Source organism: Protopterus annectens, chromosome 10.part0, assembly GCF_019279795.1.
Source record: "Protopterus annectens isolate FY-2018-M chromosome 10.part0, PAN1.0, whole genome shotgun sequence".
Classification (NCBI taxonomy): Eukaryota; Metazoa; Chordata; order Ceratodontiformes; family Protopteridae; genus Protopterus; species Protopterus annectens.
Genome location: NC_056744.1, coordinates 1,165,928,726 through 1,165,945,548, shown reverse-complemented (window position 1 = coordinate 1,165,945,548; position 16,823 = coordinate 1,165,928,726). Strand labels below are relative to the sequence as shown.

At 38.2% G+C, this 16,823-nt stretch overlaps 1 protein-coding gene across 2 annotated transcripts in view; it reads right to left on the bottom strand.

Annotated features, from left to right (window-relative positions):
* Positions 1–16,823, bottom strand: part of FAAH (fatty acid amide hydrolase) — an 811,281-nt gene that overhangs the window by 598,125 nt on the left and 196,333 nt on the right. For both annotated transcript variants that reach the window (XM_044085911.1, XM_044085912.1), the window contains exon 4: positions 8,055–8,188. In XM_044085911.1, coding sequence (XP_043941846.1) covers positions 8,055–8,188 — 134 coding nt within the window. The remainder of the gene's footprint in view (positions 1–8,054; positions 8,189–16,823) is intronic.

Genomic DNA, 16,823 nt, shown 5'->3' with positions numbered 1-16,823 from the left:
GGTGGGGTAAAGTTAACACTAAATATTAGTTAACAGATTGGCTATATGCTTGGAATCAGAGTGTGTGAAACTTATCGATGCAATCAGTGCATTGTTGGACAGTATCTCTTAAATTCCTGACAAAAATGAAGAAAGATGTATTTTCTTACATCACCCACACTACTTCCCCATCTACATATAGTGCAACCCTATAATTCGTATTCAGATCCCCCACCTAGAACCAACTTAAACTTTATAACCACGACTATCACACAACTAAGTTTAGTCTGTCTTCTCATAATTCTTTACAACACCACAAGTTATCACTCTAGCAATATCCTTAAACTTAGCAGCACAACACTACATTATGCATTCTCATATACAGACATCGCACATTATAATAATGCCTGCTCACAATTGTTCAAGAACAACATAACGGACCAATTCAGAACTAAACACATATGCTCTCATTCCTACTCCAAAAAAACATAATACTTTCTCACACTCCTCACCAAACTCCAACATCTGTATCATCATTTTAACACCAGGCTCACCATAAGTGGGGATATCCACCCCAACCCAAGCCCAACTCCATCCTGTCCAACTCAAACTGCTCCAACACAAATGTCAGAACATAACACCCCCACTTTCTTCATCCCTGGGCAAATCAACAACATCAGCAAAACCAAACATCTTTTAATGCTAAATATTAATATTAGAAGTATCAAAAATAAAATACCTGAACTCCAGGCCACAATAGCACACTACTCCCCAGATATAGTTGCTTTAACAGAAACCTGGCCAAATAAAAACATAGCTAACTCAGATGTTCTCCCTAGCGGCTACAATATCATTAGACAAGACAGACCACTTTGTAAAGGGGTGGAACTGCCTTACTGTACAAGTCCAACTTAACTGTCCATCAATTACCAAACTCCTACCCCTCCCCCAATAATTGGGACATACTTATCTCACAATTTCAACTTCACCCTCAAAAGGTCATCACCACAATTGTGATCTATATTCCACCTGGAAATACACCTGCTAGCTTTGAAGACTTCTTATCCTGGTGTTCTTCCACATACTCACAAGAAACCCTTATTCTGGGGGACTTCAACCTAGATTGGTTCACCTGTATATCAGAACCACCAAGTAATCTAATAAATTTCCATGGCTACCAGCAGCTAGTCCAAATTCCAGCTAGATGTGATAAAAAAACTAAAAGGGAATCCATCCTTGACTGGGTCCTAACTAACAGTCCCACATTGTGCCCTCACACAAGTGACCACAACATAATATACTTTATACATAGTAGAACAAGCATATGCAAAACCACTAACTATATATCCACTAGAAACACAAAAAAATTTGCTCTTGAGGTCCTCAACACTTTACTCTGTAACTGTGACTGGACCCCCCCTAAACACCCTCCCACTTGACCAGGCTGTAGAATATTTCAACAAAACATTTCTACAACACCTAGACACTGTCGCTCCATTGCGCAAAATCAAGGTTAGAACCTCTACAAGCCCCTGGCTCAGTAAAGAAACCAAACAAATCCTCAAGTCCAGAGACACTGTCTGGCTTTACTATCAAAAAAGCAAAGAAACACAAAATCTAAATAAGTACCAAGAACTGCGCAACCGTGCAAAAAAATGCATTAGGGTGGACAAAAAATCCTACTACACAACATTACAAACTAAATACCAACACAACCCTCCAAAATTTTGGAAAAATGTAAACCAGCTACTAAAATCCACCCAAAAGGCTACCCCGAAACCAACCACCCCTGACACTAAAGTTCCCATCGAAACACAATTCAACTCCCACTTTGTGAACTCAGTTCTATCCTTAGTATCACAGGAGAGTTCCTTCCTCACTATCCCCCCCAACACAAATAACACTAATACAAGCTGTACCCGCAAAACAGTTTCCACCACTTCAATCAAAATCATGCTCTCCAAACTAAAAACCTCATCAACAGCAGCCAACCTACTCCACAGCTATTTCTTGAAACTCACAGCAGATGCTATTGCTATCCCAGTCTCCACTCTCATAAACAGATCAGTTGTTGAAAACTATGTGCCCAAACTCTGGAAAATATCCTATGTTACACCCATACATAAAGGCGGGACCTCCACTGAACTTAATAACTACAGACCCATTGCTTTACTCTCCCCCCTGCCTAAAATCCTAGCGAAATGCATCCATACCCAGATGCTAAACTATCTCCTAGACAGCAACATCCTGTCACCTACTCAGCATGGCTTCAGACCTGCCCATAGTTCCACTACAGCCCTCCTCTGCTTCACAGACACAGTAAACCATCTCAAAATGAAGGCCTACAGGTGTCAACTCTTTTTTTGGATATGTCCAAAGCATTTGACACAGTCTCACACCAAATCCTGCTAAACAAACTAAACCAATATCACCTATCAAATTCCACTCTTACCTGGTTCCAAGGCTACTTAACTGACAGGTACCATGCTGTGAAATGGGAACATTCTCTCTCTCGTCAGTTGCCCATAACTATAGCAGTCCCACAGGGTTCTGTCTTAGGACCACTACTATTCACAGTCTTCACAAATAACCTCCATACCTCCACACAGCATGCATCTATCATTCAGTATGCAGATGACACTACCTTAATCTGTGCTGCACAAAACATTCACACCCTCCTGCAAACAACTCAACTAGCATTCTCTGATGTTGAAAACTACCTTGCCAAAGCCCAACTTATCCTCAATCCAAAGAAAACTCAGCTTATGATTATAACCAGTTCTAACAAAAACACTGATAACAGTCAATTCACTATCTACTCCACAAATGCTACTCCAATCGCTCCAGTGGCACAGGCTAAGCTACTGGGAATAACCATAGACTCCCACCTAAAATTTGATAGTCATCTCAACTTAACTATTAAAAAAGTACATGCCAAACTGGGATCACTCTATTGTATCAAACCATTTCTTACCAACAATGCAGGATCAGCCATTGCTCACTCCCAGCTTCTATCCACCCTACTCTATGCAGCTCCCATTCTGACTAATCTCAACAAAACTGAACTAAGCAAAATGGAAGCCTGCTATAACAGAATTGCCCGCTTTGCTGCAAATTGCTCATATAGAAATCATCACTGTATTGCTTTGAGACAGCTCCACTGGCTTGAACTGCCCAACCTCCTAACCTACAATCAGCTCTACCTCTGTCATTCTATCTATTACGTCTCCAATAAGTGTCCTGCCCTCAAAAACCTAGTACAACATCACTCAGCCAAAAGGCCTCTTAGATCATCAAGCAAACTACTACTAGAAGTCACCAACAGCTACAATAGCTTTGGAGATGTGCTATATAGTAGTTCAGTGGCTAAAAAATGGAACTCTGTCCCCACTAGCATTCAAAACACATCATCCAAAGCCTCCTTTAAAGAACTCATCAGGCAACATCTCAAGCAAAGTTGGCAGTGCCATGACTGCTCCCCAGGCTAGTGAAAGCGGATAAGGTATACATACTAAATCTTGAGTACTTGATAATAGTTTTCAATCTTACTCACAAACACTGGCTAATCTACAATGTATGTACTGTACCTGTATACTATGTATGTATTCTACCTATGTTCCAAATGTCAGTTGTACACCACAAATCTATTAATTACCTTTATTTTTAAATTAATATTTTTTTTGTTTGTTCTCTCCACTATAACTGTTGATGTGCCACATACCACTGTAAAAACATTCTTTTTGTAATTTGTGTGTACACTGATCATGTCTAAATAACTAAATGTATCAGTAATTTTTCTTTGTGGAGCTTTTCTCCCTGGACCTCTGCTGAAAAAGGGCCTTTTCGGCTCAGACAGACACCCCCGGTTAACAAATGTAAAATAAAATAAATAAAATAGTTTCCTTTGTTAACTGCAGCAAGCTTAAGCTCATATTCCACTATACATTTTTGAACAGTGCTCTTAAGTTCCTTACTGACATTTTTCAGTATTTCTGTGCAGTCTTGAAGTAGGTAGATGGAGATTTCTTACAACTTTTCATTAATATTTTTTATTATATGGTTTATTGAGATGGAAGTTATATCAGAGACATTTATTCCTGAGTTTACCTTTATCAGCAAAAACAATAAATAATATTTATGGTCTATACTTACTGACTTTTCTATGCAGCTCTTTAAGTGCTAGTTAAAGAGGTAAATGGAACTGTACTCTCTGTTGGGTTCATTTGTTTGGGGGGGGGGGTTTATTGGGAATTTTGCCAAGGTTTTTTACAAGCTGAAGTAGCTTTCCCCTTTAAACATGCCTAAAAATGGTTTCATTTGGTGATGGGGTGATACCACTAAGCCTGATAGAGAACATGACTGATATGTGCTCAGACTTAACTAGGGATGAGTAGATGTGGAATGAGTTATAAGTAGACGCTGGATTAGTAAGGATCCGATTAAGGATATTAGAGCCTCTGCTGGGTAGTTTTACAATTTGCTCCAGTGCACTAGTATTAACAAACTCCAGAAATGATGATAAGATTCACATTTTAGAGAAGTAAGTGAGCCACTCGATGTTTGAGTTACCGAAGTCCTCTATCAGTGAAATAATAGCTCAAGAGATGAGTGCTTTGGATCTCTAGAAGCTCCAAGTTAAGACTGTTGGTAATTTGAGGCTCTGACAAACACAGATACTTCCCACAGTTACCTTAAGACCTGAAGGCATGATCGGCACTAAACCCTAGTATAGAGGGAGTTTTCTCATAACACTGAAACCATGACTCCGTAACTACACAAATTTAAATGCGTGGGGGGGGGGCAAGTTCTGGCATCCTTCTATTTTGACTCCTAACTTTGAGAAGTGTCACCATGATGTTGTCTAAATTTGAGTTTCAGTTTACTATCCTGGAATGTCCGGGGGGGGGGGCTTTGCCTAAAAAAGGTGCTATGCGGGCAGCAAAGGCTTTAACTAGTATGTGGAAGCCCTTGTATGTCAGATGAAAGACATCCCTAGTGAAACATGAAGTCTTATCTACCATCTCATCCTAGGCTAATACATACTGGATCACCTTAAAAATGACACCATTGCACAGCCAGTTGTTAAAGTCTATTATTTTGTCTTGGTATCTAGGCATCATTCTTGGTGGCCTGATGTGAGAAATTTGCCTCCGTGTTTCTAATTGTTTTTTTTTTTTGCTGTATTTTTTCATCTCACAACCACTGAACTCAGACCCCTGTACTTGCAACCAATAATCCATTTCCACCGTTCCTCACACTTCTCACAGACTCCGTAGTGTGACCTGTACCAGAACTTCTCACTAATGAGAGAGTACCCTGCCCATGGAGTGCTTACTTCATGACAGAGCCCTGGACAGATGCATCTGCAAGCATTCTGTGACATGGAGCGATCAAGTGAGACTGTCATACTAGAGATGGCAAGGTATTTTCTCATGGCCTAATATCCCTGCCCCTTGCACAGATATCACATTAGTAGCCTGGGTGGACATGGGAGGCATACATGAGCATGTGCCCACCCTAGCCATAGGGCAGTCATGGCTTACAGCCTCAGAAACATAGGCTCCATCAGGTCACATAGGACAAAGCCCAGAGAAATCCCACCCCTCCAAGATATGCATGCCCAGCCTCACTTATTGCTCTGTCAGATGCCCAAGCCATTAAACCTGGCTCACCTGGGATAGGATCAGGATTTATCGTTCTATGCTACCAGAGTGACCATGCTTCCTAAATACTTACATCTCTTGTAGGTTGTACTATCAACTGATAAAAGAGGTGAACAGTCAATAAGTTTCACAGCTGCTGGGGACAGGGCACAATAGCTAGGGTTTTTACCACAGAAAGATCACCAGTTCTTAGGAAAGAACGGCTAGCTTTATACAGCTGATTTGTAGAGCTGCAGGTGTTTGCACAACTCTGGATACTTGCAAACATGACAGAGCAGTCAATGGCACTGGCCACAACAGCGATAGCCTGCAACAGCAGAGCAGTCATTAAGCAGTAACTGAATAGGACTGTAGTGTGTCCACCAGTGCAACCTCGAGGCACTGGTCCCAAAATAATCTAGTCAGTTAAAATTCAACACACTGTGCACAACAAAGAAATTTTGTGAGCTTTCAGTTTAACCCAGTGTTGGGTTCCACATACACTGTAGGAAAAGGTGAGATATAACTGCAAAAAGTATGGAACGAGTTAAGCAGTGTTTGCCAAGAGTGCTGAATAGTGATGATTTGGCTATTGGTTACCACCTAGCTACTGCTAGTGCTGATCTCACTATAACTAGATGTGGGTAGAAATCAATGTTCCTCTGTTCCTTCTCTCACCAGCAGCAAAATACTGGCACTGATCTAAAGCTTGTTCTTGAAAAGTGGGTCACACGCTCTTTGGTAATCAGCAGTCTTAACTCAGGTGTTACAGGGGTCTGTAAGCTTGTTGTAGCCATCTTCTGGTAAAAGCCCTGGGTAGCATGTGCATCAGGTCAGCACAATAGACATGCAGACAGAAAAATGTTCCAAAATTTAAAATTAATAATTTTCCAGTGAAATAGCAACCAGAGTAATCAAAGAAGTCCTTAACATACTGCCAGTGAGGGACAGTCAGAAATCAATGGCATTGTGCATTCTCTCCCCAGTAGCAAAATAGTAGTGCTAATACTAAACTGATTGTTAAGAAGCAGCCTTCCAGTGATCAGTAGACTCTAAGAAGGTTAGGAAACAATGTTCTCTATGTCTTCGCTCAGCAGCAGTAAATGGGAAATACCAATACTTAACTGGGTCTACAAAAGTGGTTAGTAGGATCTCCAGTGATTGGTAATCTTGTCAGTAAACTGAAAAAAGGGATTAGTACTCGGGATTGCAGTGTGATGGTAACTGAAGCCTAAGTACAGCATCTTCCCAATTTGTTCTTCTGGTGCTCAACAGTATGAGACCTATGTTGGAATATGCAGCTTCAGTGTACTGTCTTTCTAGTCAAGTGTACAAAACATACTAATGGCTTCTATTTTTATCTCTTAGAGGAGAGGTTAAAAAAGCTGATTGGCTGAATCTCTAGCCATATGTTGAAGAGGATTAAGGCTGTCAGCTACTAAGGTGTTTCATCCTGTAGTCCTGTGTTTGTTTGAACCCCCCCCCCCAGCTTCCATTTTCCTTCTGTATGATTCTGAACATTTAATTCAACCAACATTGCTCTTGTGTTGATCCTGAAAAGGGGCACATGTGGCTATTGAGTTGTCATGTATAACAAATAAACTAAAATAAAAACACAAACTTTTATTCTGTCTTTCTACGGGAAAGTAAGTGATGATATGATCATACCATTTAATGTCACTATATGAATATTTGTTCCACTGCATGGGTCTGAGGAAAGTAAGCCCAATTTTTAATCTTAAAGAATCCAGAATGAGACATAAGGGGAAACCCTGTGTTATTAAGTGGAGGATGAAATGGTCCACTGACAGCAACACTGCAACAGCAATCCAGAATATCTTTTCTTGTGTTAGGGAAATGTAATGTTTTGAAGCTTTTAAAGTTATTCTACATGTAAATAAAGGGAGAATTTTTTTTCTTATTAGGAAAATAAAATGTGTTGAAGTTTTTAAAGTTGAGCTACATAACTATATGGTCAAAAGATTTTCTTTGTCAGGTCTAGCATTCGAGAACATTAAAAACCTTTTGGATATACCTCGACTGAGTTCCGCTCTGGTTTCAGTACTTTTTCTTGGATTTATTGGTGATTTTCAGTGCATTTCCATAACATTTTGGTACATTTTAATTTATGTTTCTTGCCAGTATTCTTTGCATGTATTCTGGCTAAATACCTCATGCCATCAACTATGAAAACACTTCATTCTGTAGTCCTAATTTATATTCCTTTAATTTGTCCTTTTTAAACAGTGTAAATCTGAACAAATCAGATATTGCGCCTGAAAGAGGACACTTGCTTCTAGTGGGCCTCCATGTATGCAAAACAATTAACACAGTAAAAATAAAGACCAGAGCTAATGACTGTAGATAAAGTGTTAATCTTGTACATTTAAAAGGCTGTAGCAGGTCAAAAGTGTAAGATAAATTATACATTACTGCATCATGGTCTGAGGGATGTTCGTAGCCACGAAAGGAATGGCTCCTTGTTTCTTCAGTACTTGGACAATGACACTGTCTTCTTTGGCTGCTTTACCAAGAAAGAATGACATACCACATGTTGATACATGTCCCTAAAATCAAAAAGGTAAAACAAGAAATATTACTGAACTGTATTTTGTATCATCAAAATAATTTTCACATTAAGCATTTTACTACTGTTTTTTCTGTAGCTTGAATGTGTTTTTTTATTGACATTATATCCTGCTGATTATTAAGAAAATAAGTAATGGTACATTGTTTAAAAGGAAACCTGAAACAAGGCATGTTTGGATGAAATTCTCAAAAAATAACAAATGTATTACCAATCCCAGAGTTAAGGCAAAATGCTAGGAAAAAAGATTTTTCTGGGACAACAACCATTCAGTAAGGCCATAGATGGAGAGACTGCCCCCTGCACCCTCCAACTAAATATGCCAACTATGAATTGACTTCACCTCAAGGTAAATGATTTAGACAGCACATTAGTTCTTTTCTAACTGTAAAATGGTAAATGTATATATATTCTTGTAGCACTAGGATTTTCTATGTATCCTGGTGTCTAAGAATTATATCTGAGTATGCTTTCTTTTAAAAGTCTGTCTTCAAGCAGAAGCACTATTAACAACAAAATGTCACGTTTCAGATGACCAATTTACTGACTTTAGTACATAAAACTAAAAAAACAACACGCTACAGTCTGATTTGTGTTTTTGGTTATACAGCCAATAGAAGTATTCTGGGAGAATTAGTCTTAGACCAGAATTAAGAGAAACTAACATTAATACAATGGGTCACCGACAAAGTAACAAAAACATTTAAAACAATAATATTGACAAAATACTCTGTGACAACATTTTTAAAAGTTAACTAAATAATTTGTTTAAGGAAGGAAAAGCTAAAGAATGAAAAGAAAAAAGTTAAATATTCAATCTTAAATAATCACCTCATTAGCTGAGGTATTATTCAAATTTGCAGGCAAAAATGAAATAGTGTACATAAAGTACGCAATGGCAGACAGTACCAGAATACCAACACTGATTACAACTAAATTGGGCTTGGGTTGTTTAGGCTAGGGAGTTCCTAATCTTAAGAGTTGTAAGAAAAAGAATAATTTACTGAAAAGCACTTCTTTTAGATTTATTATTGTGAAAATAATTGTGTGTGACATTTCTTATTGTAGTCATATATGTAGAATTCAGTAGAGGGTAACAAGTGATGCAAGCACAACAACATTATTAGGTAACTGTAACTTAAACAGTAATTCCTTTCATTGTATGGTACAAAATGTTGTGTCCATTAATGAAAGAAAGCAAAGGTCTTCCATAAATGTTATTCTCTTAGGTAAGTCACAAGTCACTCAACACCCACTTCAGAGGGGGAAAAAGGCAACCATGAGACGCAGGACAAAATGCATGTTCTCAGGGCTATGTATTACTGACTAAGCATCTCAGACACACTTCTAAAATCCTACGTCCAGCGGAAACCATTCCATGACTACCCTCTGTATGATGCACTTAGAACATTTTAATTACTTTATGATACTCTGTGGTGAAGAAGCTAAACCTGAGTCACAGGGTGAAAGTATGAATTTATTAGTCAGTCTATGGCTCTATACCAGGCTGTGGTCATGTGTTTTCAGCAGTGACCAAAAGGCTGCAATCATGGATAAAAACAACAGAAAATAGTTGCTTCTTAGAGTAGCTGCGCTGGGTTTGTGTCAAGTTACTTTTGATCAAATGCTATTCAGTCAAGCTGTAATGGCCAAAAAGAAGTTTTGGTGATTTTTCAGGATGTACCTTTCCCCATTGTTATACAACCTCAGACTTGGTATATATAAATGGTATACATAAATTGGAAGTGTGGGAATCTCCCTACTCATAGGTGGCGCAGGGGAGCTTGCTTCCCCTGAAAAAAAAATACTTTTTTTGGGATCACCAGAAGTGTTTTTAGCAATTTTTTTCAACCAAATGACTTTCAATTTAAAGCCATTTGGTTAGTCAGTGCGACTCTGCTGTGCTCACTTTCCATAACACAGTAAAAAGCAACCCAGTGCACCTCTAAGGATTCAACCCTGTACCTTATGTCTGTGAGGTAAACACCTTAACCATTATGCCAATGCTTAACCCAACTCAGCACTTATTAGGCCAATCATTGAGTACAACACCTCCTTCAAAATATTTTACACAACTTGAATGGCCACAGTTCTTTCTCAACAAGAAAATCAAGGGCCTAAATCATAACAACTACAATGACCATCTCAAAGCCTTGTCACTCTTCTAATTATCATACAGACCACTGAGGGGCAATCTCTGCCTCACATGTAGAGGCCCAATATTTATAACTTCAACGGTGGAACAAACACCCACATTGGAAGAATAGATATGTATCAGAGAGAATACCACTTTTCTTTTTGTAATTGTCCTTTCCACATAAAGCAAAGTACTTGGATGTAAGTATCAGAACAACTGGGGTGTTTAGTTGGTGGATAACAAATACATGTCAGAGGAATTTGGAGGGGATTAGGATGTGGTTGGATACATTGGGTGAGGCAGTAGAAAAGAATGTGGTGGTAGAATAAAGGGATCTGAGATGGTTTGATGGTGGTGTTTAGTAGGCAGGTAATACAAGAGTGCGGGTGGATGAGAAAAGAGATTGCAAGAGTATAAAATAAATGGAAAAGAAGATACAGTTGTGACAAATTAGAGCAGAGGGAATGGGTGGGGAGAATTAGGGAATGGATGAGAAAAAAGTAGACAGGAGAATGAAGTTGCAGAGGCTTGCTGAGGCAGAGGAGAAAGGAAAAGCTGCACTGGAATTAAACATGAAAACAGACCTGTGGCAAGTATGGAAGGCAGTGGGTGAGAAGCTATTGCACAGAGACTGCAAAAGAAGCAGGTACTTGTGAAAAAGGGCATGCTAGTTGACTCCAGAAAGAAACATTAGTAAGAAGACAGAGAGAGTGGAAATATTTGCAATGCTTTGAGACAGGCTGTAGAGAAAGGGAGATGGGGAGGAAGGTGAAGAGGAGAGGAGAGGGACTGGTATGGAAATGGGAATATCTTTATGATGAAGAAAAGAGGAACCTGGATAGGAAATTTAGAAAGAATAAGGTTAGACAGGAGAGAGAGAATTTAAAATGGAGCTAATGGTGTGGAGAGGATGATTCCCAAAGAAATTTCTTTAAAAAAGGTTTAAGGAAGTGGCAGTGATAACCATGGCGAACATGACTGAGGCAATGTTGTCTGGGCAGAATTGTCATCTTCAACAAGGAAAGTAGTGGCTGTAGTGATGCCTTGGGAATTACAGACAATCTCCATGATAAATACATAAAAGGTCAGGCAACATGAATGAAAGGTTCATTAAGAAAAGGGCAAGCAGTGTTTTTTAAAGGGAGGACTTCAATGGATAACTGGAGAATGGTATTTGAATATATTGCTTGGGTGGAGTTTCAGAATTTGGAAGGATATGTGATGGTACTTGTGGACATAAGGAAAACATTTTACAATTTATGGGACAGATGAGATGTATATATAGGATGTTACAGGAAAGCAATTTAAGAGAGACGTATGTTAATTGGTCTACAGCCTTATATTATATGCAATGCATAAATGTGGCAGTAAATTAGGAGTGCTCTACAGATCTGGGGTCAGAAAAGAGGTTAAGGCACAGGTGCCAACTGTCCATAACACTTTTACTTTTGGTGACAGAAGGTTTGGCTTTATGAGTTCAGGGTACTGAGGAACTTGGAGGATGAGATGGTGAATGTGAATTTTTGTGGTTTATTTGTGGATAACTTTTTAATTACAGCTAGATGCGTTTGTCTTTGAAAAGTTTAAATATTTTGCAGATTGCACAGGGTTGAAGTATCATGAAATCAAATTGGTAGTGGGTACTCTTTGGTAAAGGAGAAATATAGAACTTACAGCTGAGACTTAAAGACAAAGCAAAGTATTTGAAGATCTTGCATTGTGAGTAATCTGAAATATGTTTAGTAGGCAATGGAGCTTCCTGTGAGGAAGATTATAGGAGTGTTAGACAAATGGAGGGATAGTATGTGACGTACTTAGGGAGAATCCAATTAGTTATGAGTATGATGCACCCATGAGATATGCACTGGCTGAAATATTTGATGACCTCTCCTGGGGGAGGAGGTGAGGTGACCAAAATGAATGTTTATTTGGCTGGTTAGACATGTTTTTGTGACAACTGTATGGGAGGTGGATGGGAATCTCAAGATCTTCAGAAGTATCTCATGGTGGCAAATGTGAAGGACTAGAAGCATGTGAGAGGGCAACCAACCCTGGAATGGGCAGAGAATGGAAGAAGAGGTGGGAGGGTGTGATCAAAAAGGGATATTGTAGGAGAAATATGCAGAAGTGACAGAAGACTGATAAATACAGGATGGTTAAGTAGGTGGGGAGGGAGGGATACACTGTGGGCAAACAGATTAGTGAGTATTAATGAGAGGATAGTGGGTGGGAAGAGGTAGCAAGAAAATACTACAATAAATGATGCATGAGTGGAGCAGGGCAAAAGGATGAAATAAATGGATGACATAGAATCTAGAGTAAATGTATAGGCAGGTGAGATCTGCAGTGATGCAATAAAGGAAGAAGGCATGATGTATAGGCAGGTGAGGTCTGCAGTGATGCAATAAAGGAAGAAGGCATGATGTACAGGCAGGCGAGGTCTGCAGTGATGCAATAAAGGAAGAAGGCATTATGTATAGGCAGGCGAGGTCTGCAGTGATGCAATAAAGGAAGAAGGCATGATGTATAGGCAGGCAAGGTCTGCAGTGATGCAATAAAGGAAGAAGGCATGATGTATAGGCAGGTGAGGTCTGCAGTGATGCAATAAAGGAAGAAGGCATGATGTATAGGCAGGTGAGATCTGCAGTGATGCAATAAAGGAAGAAGGCATGATGTATAGGCAGGTGAGGTCTGTAGTGATGCAATAAAGGAAGAAGGCATGATGTACAGGCAGGCGAGGTCTGCAGTGATGCAATAAAGGAAGAAGGCATTATGTATAGGCAGGCGAGGTCTGCAGTGATGCAATAAAGGAAGAAGGCATGATGTATAGGCAGGCGAGGTCTGCAGTGATGCAATAAAGGAAGAAGGCATGATGTATAGGCAGGTGAGGTCTGCAGTGATGCAATAAAGGAAGAAGGCATGATGTATAGACAGGTGAGGTCTGCAGTGATGCAATAAAGGAAGAAGGCATGATGTATAGGCAGGTGAGGTTTGCAGTAATGCAATAAAGGAAGAAGGCATGATGTATAGGCAGGTGAGGTCTGCAGTGATGCAATAAAGGAAGAAGGCATGATGTATAGGCAGGCGAGGTCTGCAGTGATGCAATGAAGGAAGAAGGCATGAGGGAAGGTGGAAGAAGGGCAAAGTGCTGAAGGAGGTGTGGTGTAGAGGAAAAGGAGTACAGGAAAGATCTACAGCGAGAAAGGAGACAGAAAACTGAGAGGAGGTAGTGGAAGCTTAAATGAACCAGTAGATATGCCATGCAGAATAGGGGCAATGCAGGTACAATAAATAGCGGTAGTTTGTAGAGAAATGCAGGTGGCAGGACCAATATCTGACATGCAGAAGTGATTAATTCACTGGTGCTATTAGATACCATGCACCCTGAGGAGGAGAAAGCCTTTAATAAGTATGTTAAGTGCTGGAGGTGCAGAGCAGAGGGGATGAATTATAATCACATATTGTGGAAATGTGAAGTTAGGAGTGATGTAGTAAGATGCTGGGATGGGGGTGGAAGATGCAACTGGGAAGAAGGTGCTAAGGCTGATTGACGGGGGTAAGCTAGAGTAGGCAAGAAGGCCTAGAGGTAGTAGGTATGATGTTGATGGCAATGTGAGAAAAAAGAAATACAGCAACAAGCTGAACTAATGAAACTATAAAGAGGCTGCAAGTATGATAAAAGGATTTAGGGAATATGGAGTAGGGGGTGACAGACAACATCTTACGGCAAAAAGTGGGAAGAAGAGTAAGGAAATTAAGTATAGTTTATGGCCCTGAGATCCATACAAAGAAGGCAGGGTAAACAGGGGGACAGGAAACTTGTTTTGCAAGGGATGAGAGGAATGAGGCTTTGAGAATATTTAGTAAATCTTAGATGAAACTTGAAAAAATATTATATATCAAAGTCTGATTATATTTGCATTCACAATCTGTTGCATACAGAAACTTGCAGAATATACACTGATGAGAGAATATACTTTGCAGCACTTGTCTTTAAGAGCAGTAACCAATAACTTTTATAATAAATAAAACTAGACAAAAAAAGTACTGTTCCAACTTTACTTCTCATATAGTACAGATGATGTGAGAGATATAACATTTACCTCAGAACACCAAATGTGTTCCTACCATATCCCTAAACAACTGGATTTATACAGCTCTTTATATACTCTTTTTAAACATATTTTGGAGAATTGCTTATCCTGTAGAAACAATACTAAACTTCCTTGTTTAACAATGTCTTGTAAGAGACCAGCTTTTCTGACAGTGTGAATATCCTGTAACAGTGTCCTGATGTCCATGTAGAAAAACATATTTTGAGGAAACACATTGTCCTGTATTCTATTTGGATCTTTGTATAAAACACATGTTCTTATGTCAATGCTGATAAGCATATCCTGTTTTATGAAGAAAACATATTTTTGAGAAAACACATTGTCCTGTATTCTATTTGAATCTGTGTATAGAAACATGTGTTCTTATGTCAATGCTGATAAGCATATCCTGTTTTTTATGAAGGAAAACACATTGTCAGAGATCAGCTTTTCTGACAGTGTGAACATCCTGTATTTTATTTGGATCTTTGTAAAACATCTGTTCTTGTGCCATCCTGTTTTTCCATGCAGAATAACATGTCATTGTTCTTTAAAAGCAGATTTTGCATTTTGTTATTGCATATATCATGCCTTGAGTCTGTAAGGGAATAATGTCCATTCAGCAGATTCCTTTTCCAAGCCATGGTCATTTAGTATGACTGCTGATCACATTTTACTTAAACTTTGTTTCTGCATTTAAGCAAGCCTTTTCTTTCAGCATATTTACAACATAATTAATTTCAGATTTATATTCATAAAATCTAACAATTCCCTCTGTTTTTAAACATACTCAAAACATTTTATATAGAAAACACAAGAAACAAACCGTTAGTTTGATACTACAAATCAAAATGCAATTTTACATAGTTAATACAATGATATTAAAGTATTACTACCAAAACTGAATGTATTTAACAACTTTTTCTTTTGCAGACCATTCTGTGAAAATATTTTATCAGTTATGAGCTGTGTCTGCTTTAATGTTATTATTTTTTTTTTTAACATGATCAATTTATTCTTTTGCAATCACAGAATTTAATTTATGACTTAGAACTGTTTCATTAACTCTTTGCAACTGTTGAATTAACTATAAGAGACAGTAACCATGTGCTACTGCAAGCATTTATACACTACTGAAAACACACAATTTCAATGTCATTTTAACCATAACATTGTGGTCATGTCTTTGAACTGCTCAATAACATCTTGGTAAAACACTGAACTGGGCTTAGATAATAAATATTTGAAAGCAATTTACTGGGGTAAAACCAATTACAACTTGACAAATTACTTTTGAACTTATCACGATGTATTCTTTACAGTATGTATTTACACAGACTGTTTGCTATTTATGCATTTCAATCTAGTAGGTACCCTGGACCCATTTTTTATTAAATATGGTTTTCACACATATTTATTACTAGACATTAATCTCATTTGTACTGAATTCTTCTGCATTTGTACATACAATGACTATAAAGTACATTTAGTCTAATCTTACAAATTTAATAACATTAATATTAAGCAAAATCTTGGAAAATGTTTGTCTCTTTAGAAATATCTAGTGGAATTGATACCAAATGCATATGTCATGTTATTTTAAACTACATACTCAGCAATTATTAAAAATATTCATGCTTTTATACCAACATTGTTTTGCCAAAAACATATAAAAATAGTGACCAATCTTGTTCATTTTTTACTCTCTTTGTATAGCTGTAATCAATTTTAAGCCATCTCTTGTTTTTAAACCATCTCTTGTATAGCTTTGCAATTTAACAGGTTGTAAATACAATTTAATGCTAAACAATACAATAATAACCATTATGATAGCTATTAACAACTTGTAAAATATCTTATCCTGTCAGGTTTAATCCAGTTTACCAGTATTTCTAATACACTAATACCTGTTTTTTCCTCTCCCTAAAAGAGTATTGTCAAGAAGGAATGAGATATTTTTTCCTGTAGCTTTATTTTAGACCCTTATTATTTATTTTTATGTAGCTTTATTTCAGACCCTTGTCACAGTCTGTTTATACAGTCAGTGCAAAACTGAGAAAGTGCCCCTCCCTCTTATACAGGGACTGTAGGTTCGACTCCTGCCTGGCTCGCCATTGAAAAAATATTATATATCAAAGTCTGATTATATTTGCATTCACAATCTGTTGCATACAGAAACTTGCAGAATATACACTGATGAGAGAATATACTTTGCAGCACTTGTCTTTAAGAGCAGTAACCAATAACTTTTATAATAAATAAAACTAGACAAACGTTGCAGCTTAAAAGTACTGTTCCAACTTTACTTCTCATATAGTACAGATGATGTGAGAGATATAACATTTACCTCAGAACACCAAATGTGTTCCTACCATATCCCTAAA